The sequence below is a fragment of the Calypte anna genome, chromosome Z, assembly GCF_003957555.1.
Source record: "Calypte anna isolate BGI_N300 chromosome Z, bCalAnn1_v1.p, whole genome shotgun sequence".
NCBI classification, from domain to species: Eukaryota; Metazoa; Chordata; class Aves; order Apodiformes; family Trochilidae; genus Calypte; species Calypte anna.
The window spans coordinates 35,046,069-35,062,772 of record NC_044274.1 but is presented as its reverse complement, the minus strand read 5'-3'; the positions used below and the strand labels follow the sequence as shown (position 1 = coordinate 35,062,772).

The following is a 16,704-nucleotide window of genomic DNA, read 5'->3' as shown; positions in this document are numbered from 1 at the left end:
GGTGAGGCTGAGCTAGCAATGAAACAGTATTTCAGGGAGCAGGCTGCCATAGTCAGGGAAATGTGACTTTTTCTCTCAAAGGCACAAGGTCCACAGGAAAGCTAGCTTCCTAGGTTCCTAGAGGTCCCTTTATACAGAAGATTTGGATGGCTTCTGAAGGACCCCGTTCACCAGCCAAAGAGCTTGTTCATAAAAAAGCCCCAATTTTTTGTGTATATACTTCGCTTTGCTCAGTGGAATTGCCTTTGAGACAGACACTGTTTTTGTGTGAAATGTATCCAGAAGCTAAGCTGTAACTAGCAATGAATAAAGCTGGGCATACCAGACAGCAGTCAAAATGTGAACACAAGCTCATCGCTTGTTATACAAACGGAGACCTCACACATACCGCATGCTTTTTTTTCTACCTTAAGTAAACATTTGGAAGGAGAAAAAAATAGATTTCACTTTATAGCAGAAAATAGTTGTAAGGAAAAAGGGAATATTTGCATCTTGAAATGAAAGATGACTTACATACGAATATTACATCAAAAATTAGAAAACTGTATATAAAATATTAGTGCATATTTATATAATTCCTATTACTGTATTAACAGGCCATAAGAGTACTTAAAGATACATAATTTACAGAGAAAAAATGTTTAAATGGCAAAAGTTCTACTGGTTGCAATGAGGACAAAATTAAGCCAAAAGCTGAAACTACCTCACATAGGTTTTCTTCTTCCTTTTATGTTACAAAAACATCACATAGTCATTGTATGACTGAGAAGCCTACAAGACCTGTAAAATATGCCATTATTTGACAGCAATATGCAAGGTACTCAGGATTTTCATGTTTGCACTTCAAAGGAAAAAAATCTATTGTATGCCTAACTTGCTTACACTCCAAATTAACTGAAAAATGCAGAGCTATCAGTGATGTATTAGCCCAGAAAAGAGACCCGAAGTCCTATTGAAGTCTGTAGGGATGTATCACAGATTGCACAGTACTGGTGGTCCTGCTGGCCTCCAAATTTCCAGGGTATAATTGCAGGGGTAGTCACAACATGGCTCGTACAAGAAGCAGGGATGAGTTAGAAGTATGAGTTTTCTCCCTCTGCTGAAGTTTAGAAACTTGTGCAAAGATTCAGAAGTGTGGGAAGACCACAATACTCCGTTCTAGAGACTGATGGGTTGAATTTACTGTATAAACCTCTTAGCAAACTTCTGGCAGATGTCACCCGGGAGATCAGATATCAATCAGCATTTTTCTGAGTTAAACTGTATTGGACAATACCACCCTTCAAAGCTGCTTTCACTGGAACAAACTTTACATTTATTTTAATCCTCACATGACAGCTACCATGAAGGCAAATGTCAGTTCACAGCCTTTGGTTCAGATTGTGCAAAGTCAGTGAGATGACTGCCACAGTCCACTGGATCTTGGGACTTGCCAGGGTAGCGACTTGGTAGGTAGGAGCATTTACCAGTAGCAACTGAAACATTTATTTGGAACACTTTTCAGGGAACATAGAGCCAGTTCTGTTTTCCAAACACCATTGTCAGAAAAATTACAGCAGACAGTGTACTCTCTCAGGGTTTCCAGTTAAGCCTCTCCAAGGAGTCTCTTTCCTCTGAGGACCATGTTTCTTCCCAAATACTTCTCTCATTACTGGTTCTCTCTAGTTGCTGCCACATCATTCATGCAGTAAGGTACCAGGCTTGTTAGTAGCCCCAGAGAAAGCCTGCATCTGACACTGCTGAAAGACTAAATCAGGTTTTGCATCTGACACAACTGATGGTTTCAGATGCATGCTGTTAATTCAGCACCTACAGGAATCTAATTGTCTCTTACTGAATGCAGGTTGGCTGCCACATCCATGTATCTGCTCAGCCTGAGATTAATTTAAAAACCATTCCCAAACCAGGGATTTAGTAATCCAGGTACAGGTACTCTGCATCTCTTGATGAAGCTGAAAACAGAGCTCTGCCCTCCTTACTGTATTTGAGCATAGACAAAGAATAAAGCAATGCACACCTGCCCTTCAGAAAAAAAAAAAGTTCATTTTCAAGTATGTAAAGGTGTATTTGAAAACAGTGTTGGTGGAGTGAGAAAAGATATAATGCCTTCCTATAGCCTGAACAGCTTCTCTCTCTAGCAGTATTTATCTAAATTACTGTTTAGCAAATGCCCAGTCAAAAATCTAGTCCAATGTTTCACAGATAGTCACATTTTTTTAAACCTCATCTCTGCAGAAAAGATAAAAACGAGTAAATTTGATAATTACTGTAATGCTAACAGTAATCATACAATAAACAAAAACTACATTAGCATCAGTTACCAGGAAGCTACTGCACCAAACTCTCCATAGCAAGGCTTTGAAGAGCTCTCAGCATGCCAAAAGCCTTGCTTTCTGAGTGCTCAGAGAAATAATCCACCACACAACTATTTGGCATGTTCTTTTATAACATTTTTGTTACTGGTTAGAGTCTGGATGCCAATTGGTAGAGTCTGCTTGCAGTAGCACCCTGATTTCATGGCTGCTGCACATGCATGTTGAAACATGCCGAATGTTCTTAGACCATTTTTGGCTGGTTTTATAATTCCTTTTCTTCTTTGGGGGTTATTCTGATTTTCAATACTCCCATCATACATTTCAAATTTTACATCCTTTTTCTGTGTTGGAAGCTGTCTGAAGTGTATTTAAAGCACTTTTCCAACCAGGAATGATATGCAAAATTGGGGTCCAGGTGAGCAATCGGATTTTACACAATACCCAAGTTGCATAAATCAAGGTGAAGTCCAACAAATAAAAATTCTTCTTTGCACGTGACGTAGGTCAGCTTCCTAGTAAATTCTGTAAAAAAAATTTAGTAGTACAGGAAAAACATGTATCATATACAACAGGTATTTCAAGTTTGTTAATCTTTCCAGCATCTAACCTCTACCCAGAGCCTGTTATTAAAGCAATTAGCACCATGTTTTTAAAATATTAATATGCAGCAATATTCAGTTTCTGATACAGGTCACTTTATAGCTTCTGATCTTTGTCATTAATTCCTTTCCAAATTACTTGAAGGACAATTGCTCTTTACTGATTTAGCTCTTTAATTATGTAAGACCTAATAAGGACAGGATTAAAAGTTGCAGTTACCTTTGTTGCCAAACTTCCTTGCATATGAGAGCTTCTGTGGTGTAAGAGCTAAGTACAGCCACAAGTGATTGCAGAATGCAGAATGAAGGCAGGATGAATGCAGAAGAGATGTGTACTAAAAAAACCCAAAAAAACCCAGAACACCAGAGACACTAAGAAAGCATACTTCCAAAGTATTTATTAGTTACTGCTCAGTGATAGTAAGCTTCTGACTGACTGGCAGGAGCAGCACTTCAAGATATCTCTTTTCTCTCTGTCACTTTCCAAAGCCAGCAGGTAGCTACATTGCACTAAGGCTTCAAGTGCTTTCAAATTTAATGGTTCTACACTGGTGAGTGCTGTTGCTTTTGTAAGTGATGTTGAAATACAGAGTATGTAACTTCTACACCCTGGGTGTTAGGGCACAAATACAAGATGAGAAGATAAAATAATAAATATGCTGCAGAGCCTGTAATTCCAATGGAGGCCAGAAATCTTCAAAGTGACAAGGTAATCCTGGAGAAGCTATTCCTACTTCCACTTAGGCAGGCATAGAAACAGCTTCTAGATAGATAGATTTTGAATAAAGGTGCACTTCTCAGGTGTCCTTAAGTTATAAAGCATTTATTTTGGTCATGTGACCTGCAGAAATTTTAATGAGGGAAAACAGACTTTGACTTCTTACATGGAATTAAATTTGGTAAGATTTTTGTGCAGCTCTGGAATTGGTATCAAAAGATTTACTCTGGATTACACTGATATAGCCCTTTAAAATGAAGATTTAAAAAATGTAAGTAACCATATAAAAAAAAATAATCTTCCATTGCTTTCATATATTAATTTTCCTAAACGTGCGTCAACTAGCCATTGCATAAACATACTATAGTATTTCCTTTGTTGTTGCTAGAAAAACAAAAATTAATTAACAACAGATTCTGTGATTAGAATTATGTGTAATTAACTCTTAGGCTGATGTTTTCTCAGGCTTTTCTATACAAAAATTAGGACATGTGAAGGTTACAATATGGTATTGCATTCTTCTTTTCTCCTATAGCTAGGTTCAGTTAATTTCGTCATTCCCTCAGCTTTGCAATCAAGCTGAGAACATATTTATGTCACCTAAAAGAAACAAAGTCATTCCCACATCACTTACCTGGGGGTTTTGTACCAAAAAGTGGAAAATTAAAAGTTATGTACTACTTAGTTCATGAACCCTGTAGTCTAAGGCTCTGCACTTCAGTTTGAATAAATGGGATCAAGTTGCATGTACAAATGCTTAATATATTTTTTAAACCTGTAGCAGCTTCAGTTTGATTTACTGATACCAAATGTCTAAAAGCTTGGCATATTCATCAAATTGTTGGGTTTTTTCCAGTATTGGGAAATCCTCTGGTCAGAGAGCCACTTTGTACTAAGTTCTCCTCACCTCCTCAAATATCTACTGTACAATCAAAAGGCAAGGATTGCAGACAGTGTATTGACTGACTTTGCATTACATAGAACATTTTTTTTTAAATTATTGTTACAGTTTTGATTAACACAGCCACAATTTTAAGCTGATTTACTTAATAATGAGGACTAACTGGGACCAACAGACCACCACAATACAGGCTCTCTTGGTGACCACTCACAGTGAGGACATTTTATTAACACTTTCTAACTTGTATTTACTGTCAATATATATCCAGGAATTACTTTGAACCCCTAAAATTCTACACACATATGAGCCTTAGGTGCCTGAAAAACAGTCTTTCTCCCCTTTAAGATAGAGGCAGTCGAGTGTATTCAATGTGTCTGAGCCCTTGCTTTTGTAAGAAACAGACGTCCATGATGTTAGGTGTTGCTGTCAAGCTTTTAGACGTCTGTGTACTTTACAGTAGTTCACCATTACGCCACTGTAAGTTTCCATTAGGAATCAGGGTGAAAATGTTTATTTTCTAATTGAAATTTGGCAATATTCTGTATACAATAGACCAATAGACCCTTCCTCGTATCTTTGAGAAGGAAGTATATACGGTAAGGCAAATGTAAATAACACCAGAAAAGTAAAATCCTTTCATCTATATTTCATGTTACCCTTCTCTAATATTACTAAAAAGTAATTTAAGTATATGATAAAGCTTTACTGAATTCCACAAAGTCAGCATCAGATAATTAGTCAAACCAGAGAGGCTCAGAGAGATGCTGAAAATACTCCAAAAAGCCATAAATTACAGTAAATGCCATTTAAATAAGTATTTGAAAATACAGTCTCTGGGAAATTCTTCTGGGTATAGAAGGACATGATGGGTTTTACGGTAGGTATTTTTGAGGGTTTTTGGGTTTTTTTTTTGCATTTCAATTCTTGACTCTTCATCTTTCACCATTCTAGTTTCATGTATCCTGTTTTTAAATATAATAAATAAAACATCAGAAGACATTTACATTGTCTCCTCTTTCAGCTCTGTGAATGTATTCCCAAAATAATGAAACCAAATTTCTGTCTATATAACAACATCAGAGCTCCAGAATCAAGTTATATATTCTGCCAACATTGGAAATGGCAAAAATTTTAAAAGCTAGAGAGAAGACACATGTGCCAGTCATGGCAAATGGTCTTCAGTGAAATGACAGCATCAGAATAAATTCCATAAGATGTACATATATCATTAAATGAAAAAGATTAATATGGTGCTCCTTCACGTTATTAAAGAAATAGTAAGCGCCAAAAGTATTCATTTTGTCTGTGACTAGGACAGACTGGAAGGCAAATCCCTATTCAACTCAAATCAAAGGGGCCTATGTATCTTTTTGGATCTAAAACTTAATTAAACACATATTGAGTGGATACTGAAGTGCACACAAAGTGATCATATTCAGTTAACATTTTGGCTGACTTTTATCCAATCATTTCTCCAGCTGACTCCTAACATGAATTATATTTGTAACAATCAAATGAACTACACCAACAGGAAATCTGAAAATAATTGCCTTCTTCACAGTGACTACAGACGCCTGTGTTTGTACGATTTGATTAGATTTCTCCCTCTCCTTTGCCCCTCCCTGATGGAGCATCTGCTGAGCACACACACTACTGCCTGTAGAGCTCTCAATGGATGCTCACAGTTTTTGGCCCTGGCTTGAGTAAAAGAGAAGTCCTGGCAAGACTTCCTGCAAATGCATCAGTGCATCAGTGTATCAATATAAAATACATCACACCAGGCTGGCATGGAGCTTTTTATAAAATGCCAGGTTATGCACTACGAAAAAAGGCTGTCAAATAGAGAAACAGAAGTTTTCTGTACTTTGTAGGATTCAAGCGGAATAAAACTGTGACAACCTGGCTACAAAAGTGATTGGGTGTGCACTGTAGGCGAGGCAGTCATTTGCTCTTGATGTTAACAAAATCTCAAGTACTCATGTGACACAGCAATTAAGGTTTTAATTCTGGGACAAGGGATAGCAATTCAGATGAAACTTCCAGGGTCAAAGCAATTGCAGGTATTCTGGGGTTTTGTTCATGTGAAGGTCCCAAGAACTCTCATCAGAATGAAACATTTCCCCCTGCTTTAAGATTAGTCAGCCAGGAAATTGAAAAGATGGAGGAAAATCCAATTACTTTAGCACAATCATACTGCTATTACAACATAATTTCTATTCGGTCACTGGCCACCTTAGAGGAGTCACTGTGGTCTGTTAGTAATTTGAGGACTGAGCCTAGTAGCAGCCTAGTAATTTGGAAGGTCTTTTTAAAGAAACTCTTAATAAGTATGTGAAATAGAGGCAGCTCCAACCTCAATTAAATTATAAGGGACAGATAACAATAAAAACAAATATGCAAGCCCATCTATCATTCCTAAAGTTATTTAAAGAATAGCTTTCTGAAAAGAAAATAAAATTGCATGCAGACTGGGAAACAATGTACTTTTGGATAATTTTTTCCAAGGCTCCATTCACAGAAGGTCACATTACCCCTTTCACTTTCAGAAACTAGATTTGAATCTATCTTCTTCATTTTGGAGAAGGTCTTCTATTTGAGAAACTAGCGATATAACATGCTTACCTGATACTTATCCTTCAAAGGAGAAGCTAAAAAAATTTGGAAAGAAGAAACAAGTTTAATTTATTTCACTAGCAATCACCAACACTATCAGATCTCTTTTCCAAATAAAATTTTGTGCTTGTTTGTTTGGTTTATTTTCTGTACAGAGTAATGAATAAGATATTTTGCAATCACCTAGACAGGCTTTCCTTACAGGAAATTAAAAAGGAGGAAATCCAATATATATAATCAAAACAGGAAAATGTTTTCTCATAAAATCAACTTTTCATATATCCATACATGTCTTTTGTTATGGCTGTGCCCATTAAAATATTTTTAATTGAAGAAAAATATAAACTGTTTTAGACCTATCCCTCTATTTGGAGAGAAATTGGAAGATAAATTGTAGAAAGAAAGAATTAAAGCTAACTGGATAGATCAGTAAGATTAATAATACGTTCATTTGAGATCTTTTTTAAACTTTCAGACCACAATTCCTCAAGCAGCAGCATGAAGCCATGGATAAATAAGCAAGGTATAACATTTTGTTGTCTGCGTGACAACGTACTTGTGAAGATGTTAAAAAGCTGTGATTTTAAGATAATTTTTTCTTTAACCACAGATAAATCCATTATATCAAATAGCCATGAGTGTACAAGTGACATTAAGTCAATGTGTTCAGAATTATCCCTGCTGCCTATTCTGGAAAAACTTCGTAGCTGTAACCTTAGGAACATACTTACTACGCCCTACTCCACAGTGGTAGCTGTGGCCTCTAAGGCATTTGCAGCTGGTTGCCATGGCTACAGAGGAACATTTATAATAAATTATATAGTCATCCTTGAAGTCCAACTGGTGTTGACGTTTTTGCAGGAAACTTCTTCCCTTCCAAACATCAGGCCATTTACTCTAGGTACCTGCTAATCCTTCCCTCTGGTAGCATTATGAGATGGTTGAGCTCAGCTGACCATTTCCTATGTTTCCACCTGTAAATTGTGTGTAGTAATACATAGACCTTGGGTTGGAATTTCCAGACACTTGGGTGTTTAGCTGCAGTGCTAATTCAGACCAGTCTGCAGAAGTCCGAAAGCCTCCGTCATAGCCACCCTGCAAGGGCAAAGCAATTTTGCCACTCATGTAGAGCATACATGGTTTGTGTGAGAGAAACACAGTGTCTACAACAGTACATAACTTGCTAAGCATGTAGCAACTATCATTCAGGAGTTGGAGCTGCAGATCTAGGACATCCTATACCCATGAGGTGTGCCTAAAAAAAAATAAAACAAACCCAACCCAAACCAAACCAGACAAAAAAAACCAGCAAAACCCAACCCAAATAAAAACGAAAAACAAAAAAAAACCACACACAGACCAGACAAAACCAACCAACCAACCAAAAAAAACCACCAAAACCCAACAAAAAACTCCAAAACAAACAAACACCATTATTGCTCCACTTGCATATTGTGATATTGTGTTGTCACCCCTATTTACCCGTATTCTCTATTTAGACTGAAACCTTTCCCATAAAGAGTCCATCACCAGAGCCTTTGGTCAGCTACTACCATGCTAGGCAGCATAAGTGATACGAAGTGATCCCATAAAGATACATTTTAAGAGAGACAGCTGAAAACAAACAGAAGACAGGCGGCAACAGCCACCAATTTTCTTAGTGAGACTGCAAAATAAACACCCACCACCAGGAGCAGTCCTTTTCCTGCCGGACCCGAGAGCAGGTCTCGGGCCGTGGTCCCTCGCATCCCGTGGGTGGAACAGCTCCCACAAGCACCCTCAGTGCTGTCCCCCACGACCACGCCGGGCAAGTCCACGGCGCTTCTCGGTAGCCTCACCGCACCTCATCCTGCAGGAGCGAAAACACTGCTAGATCCGAAATACCTACGCGCTGAGAGGCAAGAATGCTTGGTGTCTTAAGAGCACTTCCACAGCCTACGACTGTGAGCTAAGTAAGCCTTAAAAAATACTAAACCAGTCTGAGCCACCTCATGGCTAATGGGTTAAATACGTTTTAAAGCCGGGCCCTCGTGCGCAAAGGGTAAAGAGCGTCCAGCAGGCGTTAAAACAGACCTTTAACACGCATGGCTGGAATTTTTCGGAATTTTTTTGTTTCGGTTGGGTCCGGATGTTACCGACACCCGAGCAGTGAGCAGGGTGCTGGGGACCACCGGGAGACACACGCCCGAGCCGGCAGGACGCGGGCGGGCAGGGAGAGTCAGGTGGAAGATATGGGAACTTCAGTACAACGAGCATCCCGCAGAACTCAGCGGGGCGAGGCTGCCGGAACCAGAAGGGCCGCCTCCCGTGCGTCCACCCCCGCCCCGGCCCGGCCCTCCCCGCCGCCGCTCTGCGCCCGGAGCCGGCGGCCCGGCCCGCTCAGGCCTGCCTCGCCGTGAAGGGGGCCGGGCAGGTCCGTGGCGTAAGAGAAGGAAAGAAGGACAGAGGAGGACAGAGGAGCGGAGCGGCGGGGCGGGCCGACGCGCTCGCCATGGTGCTGGTGGTGGTGATGGGCGTGAGCGGCTCGGGGAAGTAGGTGGCGGGCGGGGGGGCGGAGCAGGACCGGGGGCCGGCACTGCGGCTGCTGCCCCAGGCCGGGGGGATCCGTCTTGGCGGAGCCTGTCCGTGAGGGGGTGTTGGCCCCTTGCCCGGGAGGTTATAACCGGCTCTTTGTGCTTCCCTGCAGGACCACGGTCGGTTCGCGGCTGGCAGAGAAGGTAAGGCCGCCTGCGGGCGGGTCTGCCTCGGCCGGCGCTGCCGCTGCCGCGGGAAGCCCCCTGCCCCGCTCCGGGATGCCGCGGGTGTGCGCAGGCGGTGTCACCGCCGCGGCCCGGCGGGGCGTCCTGCTCTCCCCGGGCTGGGCTGGGCTGGGGCGGTTGGTAGCGGCCCGGGGCAGCCTACGCGGACTTTACCTCAGCGTTCTGATGCGTCAGCTGTTGCTGCTGCTAAGCTGACTTTGTAATTTTTGCTAATCATCTTGACATAAAAGGTGATTCATAATGTGGTGTAAAAGGCCTGTAATTTCTCTGGTGTCTTCTTCATACGTTCTGGTATTAGCTTATTGACTCACCTAGTGTGACCGAGCGATCCATAATTTTACTTTTCTTTTTTCTTAGCTGGGATGGAAATTCTATGATGGAGATGACTATCATCCTCCAGAGAATAGAAAGAAGATGGCAGAAGGAATACCACTGAATGATGAGGTACCTTGTGTAAACCCTAGAAGAGCAGTCATCAACACATTTTGTTTGTAGCCCCTGGCAAAACGTGTTAAAGTTGATAGTGCTTTGTGTAGACTGATAGTGCTTTGTGTAGACTAAGGTGACTGTCAACATAGTCTGCATTCATAGGTCTGCAGCTGGTAAGAGGGGGAGATTTCTAGTGTTACAAGAAAGATTCTGCATTAGAAAACAGTTTGTCAGTGTACTTGGTAGCTCACAAGTGGTTTGGTGCTAATTCAGAATTTGTCAGAAAGCTCTACATCAGTATTCAGAGTTGAAGCTTTAGATTACATATTGCTTCTCTGAGTTAAACTCATGAAGACAAGCAAATGTCTCTACTGAAGAAGAGATATCATCACGTTCACTTACTGCAGTGATTACTCCATAGCCTTCTGTTTTATACACACCTACTTACCATGTACTTCCGTCCCTTCAACCTGTTGCTCAGCCTAAAGAGTGATAGTAAGTGTTGTTTTACAGTACACTTTTTGGATAGTTGAGTAAATTTTAAAAAAAGTTATGATACCTCTTGAACTCAGGAAAATATCTAGAAGGTAAACTAGTGAGTTCTTCAAAGCGTTCTCTATACACTGAAAAAAAAAAAATCTAGATTCTTGTTAAGAACTTTGTTCTTTCGCTAGTGGTTCAAAGTTCAAATGAGCCGGGATGTCATCTAAAGCAGCACTGCACTACTGAATTGCTAACCCACTGGTGTGGGCAAGCTTCCCTGTTGAAAGACCATATGGAAAATTGTGAGGGCTTTCTCGAATGCTAGTTGGAGGCTACTCTGTAATTACAGTAACAGTAAAAAATTTGTATTATTTATTTGTGTTACCATTTGTTCTGCTCACCTAGCAGTAACAGCTTTGAAAGATGAAATGGGCGCAATTGTTCAGTACTCAATAGGTATGAGAAAGTTTGTGATAGCTTAAAATTTAAAACAAGATTATAATGAGAACCTGATCAATTACTCACATTGCTTTTGACTGCTGAGCAAAGGTGTTGCAAAATTGTTGCTGTGATTATATTGATTTGCAATTGCTACTGACATAAAAATGATATAATTAAGTTATTGCAGACAACTAAATTAAGATCTGCCTGTTCCTGAAAACATCAGCTTTGATTCAAAATCTTGGGTACAGGCTGTACATTTGAACAGTATAACAGAGGCAAGAGAGTTGATGCTACACATAAATACCTTTTAACTTCCATCAGATACTTTTACGGATCTGTAATAGAAGAAGTACTGTTCCATTAAACAATTTATTATTAATAATATGTTTAGCACATCTCATTAGCCTTCAGGCAGTGGTAGCAAATCTACATAAGGGAGAAAATATCAAAATTGAACTCACAGTATAATGCTAATTGTTATCTCTAGTCAAATGCTTTAGATGTTAGAAACAGTTGTTTAAAATCAGTTTCATAAATAATTTCATACTAACTCATTTTCCTTCTAGGATAGGATTCCCTGGCTTTGTGCATTGCATGATATACTAAGGAGGTAAGAGAACATCTTTTAAGAGTTTGAGCTAAAGACAAAAAATGTACCAAACATATTTTCCCCATTGCATTCCAAAGCAGAAATGAATGTAGTAAGATAAAAATCCTCAAATAACAGTGTTGGGAAAATCATTGCCTATGATAACTGTTTTTCTACTGTCTGTGTAAAAATAATTTCAAGGATCCAGTTCAGTAATACATCTGACATAATTTAACTTAAAAAGGATATAACCACAAAATACACCAATAATGACGGTAGGATAAAATGTTGTAAAATATTGTTTGAGGAAGATATAATGTCAAGTTTGCTTGACACCATCTGGCAAAGGATCCTGATGGCGTAGCTGATGGAAGTAAAAGCTGGATGAGCAGATAGTGAGGTGGATTTAAAACTGGACAAACAGCCAGGTGCAGAGGCTGCAGAGGAAGTCTCATTGGATGCAAGTAACTAGCAGTGTATCCCAGGGTTCAATACTGGGTCCTGTCATGTTTAACATCTTCATTAATGATCCAGATGATGGGGCAGAGTGTACCCTCAGTATGCAATAGACACCAAACTGGGAGGAGTGGCTGATCCAGAGGGACCTTGGCCTTGGCTGTAGAAATGGACTGACAGGAACCTCATGAAGTTTAAGAAGTACTAAGTCTTCCCATGGGGAGGAAGAACCCCAGGCACTAATACAGACACTGAGAGGCACACAGCTGGAAAGCATCTTTGCAGAAAAGGTTCTGAAGGTGCCTGGGTGAACACCAAGTTGAACATGAACCAGAAATGTGCTTGTCTTGCAAGGTAGAGAGCATCTAGCAAAGGGCCAAGCATCTTCCAGGAAAGGCTGGGAGAGCAGAGACTGTTTACTCTGGCTTTAAGCAGCAGCTGTTAGTTCCTTGTGCACATTGGGTGAGCTTGTATTACCTGGAGCACAGGCTAATTCACTGTGAAATTCACCTGGATTGTTATGCTGGATACATTGCTTTATACTACCTGGTAGCCCAAGGACCTGCCCAGCTCCAGAAACTGCAGAATGAAGAATAAAATTCCCTAATGCCCATGTTTAATTACTGGTACTTTTAAGTAGCTGAGGTTGGCATTGTCTTACCTAGGTGGTAATAGTAGGCATTAAAACTTTTAACTTCCCTGTAAATGAAAATCTGATGACCATAGCATGATTTTTCAATAGGTTTATTTATACCCAATTTTGATTACAGAATGCCTTTTCTTAGGCAGACACTTTAGTCACTCTTCATAGAGACAGCTAATTTTGGATTTGCTTTTCAGTGGAACAGACACACCCACTGTTTAATGCTTGCTTTATTTTAAGAAACCTTGCCATTAAAAAAAAAAAAAAATCCACGTTCAAGGCACCAATTTACTTACATTCAACCCCTTATATAATTTGAAATGGGCAGATAGCCAGTGCATAACAAACGAGTATGGTTACATGAAACACCACATCCACATTTAAGATTGCAGTTAAAACTGAGACAGTGGAAACAGGTGTTGGAAATATACCTATGTATTTAAGAACATACCTGTGTGCTCTTCAGCAGACACTTACTTTTGAGACAGATTTGTATAGTAATTTTACAGATAATGGCTGAGAGCTGGTATAGAGATTCAGTTGCTGCCGTGGTATGCAGTAGAAGAAATTATCATGACACTTCCTTGTGCTAGAATTGATTTTAATTTAAGAAGGAACAGTGGCTAATAAAGAAGGTGTTCAGGACTGAAATTTTACCAGGAGGTTGGACAGCCTGTCCTCACTTTCAAAACAGATCTCTACCTGCAATGGAAATTTGGCTTCAAAATCCTGTAAAAGTTATGAAAAAAATCTCCCTATTTCAAGGCTGTCCTCTGCAAGGATCCAGGGCTTGTTCCCTATGATATGTTGAACTAAAATCTGTTTTGTTAATGTGGATGTTTTGTGTTTTGTTCTTTTTTTATTTTTATTTTCAAATTTTTGATAGAGAAGACTCTTCTAGACAAGATACAGTTCTGGCCTGTTCTGCGCTTAAGAAGATGTATAGGCATATATTAGCTAGTGGTGCATCTGCCATTGAGAGCAACCAGCCAGAGCAACAAGAAGGAAACACAGCACTGAAGATCCTCTTTGTTCATTTGGATGGGCCTAATGACATCATTGCTGCCCGCCTGTCGAAAAGGAGAGGACACTTTATGCCACCTCAGCTTCTCAAGTCTCAGTTTGATACCCTGGAGCCCCCTAGTGCACCAGAAAACTTTATTACTGTCAGTCTAGAAAAATCTCTTCCTGAAATAGTGCTGGAGATTGAGCATGCTATTTTTCAGGGGGAGAAACTCCCTTAAGAGTATGAAACAGCATTTTAATTATTAAATTGATTATTAAATAAAAACAACTTACTTTTCCCAATACTTAAACAGATTGCAGCATTACAGACTGGTTTACTACTGTTGGTATTTTTATCACGGCTTTGTAAAAGACATACAAGATCACTTTCCAAAAACTGTCAACTTCTTAAACACTTCACCATGAGTGAAGTTAAAACTCCCATTTTAGGAAAAGTCTGCTTTTTCAAATCCTGCTAAAGGTCAGACAGTAATTTAATTTAACTTCTTCCTTTTGATCTTTACTCTGTCAAACGCGGAGATGGGCAAATCTGCTACAAAGTGATGGAGTATTTTAGTTTTACTAGAAACAATATATTTAGTTTTCTAGAAGTGCAAGAGGCAAGAAGACAGTGACATTGTCTGCCACTACCACTATCTCACTGCCAATTTTTCAGCAAATCGTAGCATTTGTGTCCTTGCTGATCTCACCAGGCTCCTAATGACTTCCCGAGAGCTTTTGTCAACACTTATTATGCCTTGAAAAATGTGAGAAAAAAGATAGTGGCAGTGAGGTGATACACAGAATATAACTGCATGGAAAGCTTTAGACATGATGTATTAAGTGGCATCATACTGGTTCTGAAGCAGCATCTTTACTGTACAAACTGCACCCACTGATGAAGTGCAGCAGAGAGTCAGTCAGTGATCTCAGCTACTTCCGTTTCCAGGTATTCCACCTCAGCCGATGGCCAGTCCAATATATGCCTATGGATTGGTGTTCATATAGTATAGGTGTGCTTATGGATAGGTGTTCAAGTTTGAAAGCTGAAAAATCACATTACTTCTAATAAATTTTTTTCACATATTCTCTTTTTTGTGATCAGAAAATTCCAAATCTCCAATCAGTTACCTAACTCACAGAACGTAATGTTAAAGTTCTTTTTTATCACCAAGTGTTTTTTGAAAAGTTCTGTATACCTTGTTATAAAAGAGGTGCCTTTTTAGCTTAATGAAAACTGTAGACAGCTTCTCTAAGAAAGATCCATCACATCTGAACATCCATCTCTGTGCCCCATTCATTGCACATGGATAATTTATAGAAGTCATAGAAGTTTTTTATTTCTCAGATAAGGGATTAACTCTTAGAGGCAAAACTCATGTTTTAAAGCATCTTTGGTATAATATTTACCTAGATATTAGCTGGAAAAGGTGTGGTTTTGTTCTCATGAGTCTTTGTGGTTTACTGGGCAAACTGCTGTTCTTAGCTCAGTTGCAATAAATAGGCATTATCTTACTGAAAGAGGGCATTTGTAGATAAAGATTTAGAATTTTAGCCATTAAGCCACCAACCCAGAAGTGGTCTTTTGTCCATAACCTGTCCATAACCTGGAGGGAGAACACCAGGCAGTTGCAGCCTGCTGCTGTATAGTACAGTGGCATTGGAAAAAACATTTGCTCTCAGTTCAGAGCCTGTTTATTTTGATCAGAGGCAAAGTGACAGAGAAAGACTGATAATGTCTGGCTGATAATCTTAGCACCTTCGAATTTTAGAGACTAATCACCTCTGCAGACCAAGTGACTCAGAACTGTCGAAGTTCAGTATCTGTGAAAATCAAGGAAATGACACCCTCTTGTGGTACCCCTGCTGTTGTTGTAGGCTTCGCATTTTGCCAATACACTTTACAAACATCTCTTCCTATCCACTACTAAATGCAGATTTATGTACACTTCTTTCAGATACAGTAAAACTTGAGCAGGACAGTGTACAGTGATGGGAAAGCAGCTGCATCCTGTCACAAACAAATGATCAGACCTTCAAATTAAAAAAAAAAAACAAACTATTGGGTATTTTCAAGTGAGAGTCCTGAAAAGGTGGGACTTCAGTTTTCAGATCTGCTTGTCAGCATTTATGGTACATTCACAGAGTAGCTGGCACTAACAGAAAACTGTACTCAAGACCTGACACTGGATTTTGGAAGTCTTTTCTGAACAAAATGGTATGTTCTTATTTAACCAGCAGTCCAGATTACCTCAGAGATTTCTCCTTCTTTGTTGCAATGACAGGAATATTGCCTTCCCTTTACCTTTTAATGTATATGCCATTCTGCTTTTACTTCAGGCAAAACAAAGTTATTTCCACAGTTCAAATAATGCTGACAGGACAAGAAACTGACCATTTAAACTAATATGCCATTAATCTTGAGTGATAGGTGCTGTTTCCACAAGAGACTACAGTACTGAACTCTCGTAATGTTCTAATTATCTGTGCTTGAAGATTTTAATTCCCATTTACCCTTCCATTTGTCTGTTCTGTACCTGCACTATTCTAACCTTCACAACTAGAAATTATCAGCACCTAAAGCTAATAATTTTTTGCAGCCTAGTGCTCATGAGAACCTCATTTCCAAAAAAGGGCTGTAAGTAGAACAGAGCAATATGTTAAATATACAGCACTTTTTTTTTTTTTTTTTTCCCCAGAATGCTGATGTGATGGTAAGGCAAAGCATCTGAATTTCTATCAGTCTTAGA

At 39.5% G+C, this 16,704-nt stretch overlaps 1 protein-coding gene across 2 annotated transcripts; it reads left to right on the top strand.

Annotated features, from left to right (window-relative positions):
* The first annotated feature begins 9,486 nt into the window (after nt 1-9,486).
* IDNK (IDNK gluconokinase) lies at nt 9,487-15,040 on the top strand. Of its 2 annotated transcripts, XM_030468034.1 has the most exons (5): nt 9,556-9,678; nt 9,833-9,863; nt 10,263-10,349; nt 11,828-11,871; nt 13,836-15,040. In XM_030468034.1, exons 1-5 carry the CDS (start codon nt 9,638-9,640, stop codon nt 14,191-14,193), a joined length of 561 nt encoding a protein of 186 aa, XP_030323894.1. In that variant the 5' UTR covers nt 9,556-9,637; the 3' UTR covers nt 14,194-15,040. The 2 variants fall into 2 exon arrangements, with proteins under 2 accessions (XP_030323895.1, XP_030323894.1); XM_030468035.1 differs by lacking the exon at nt 9,833-9,863 and having other exon boundaries at nt 9,487-9,678.
* The last annotated feature ends 1,664 nt before the right edge of the window (nt 15,041-16,704 follow it).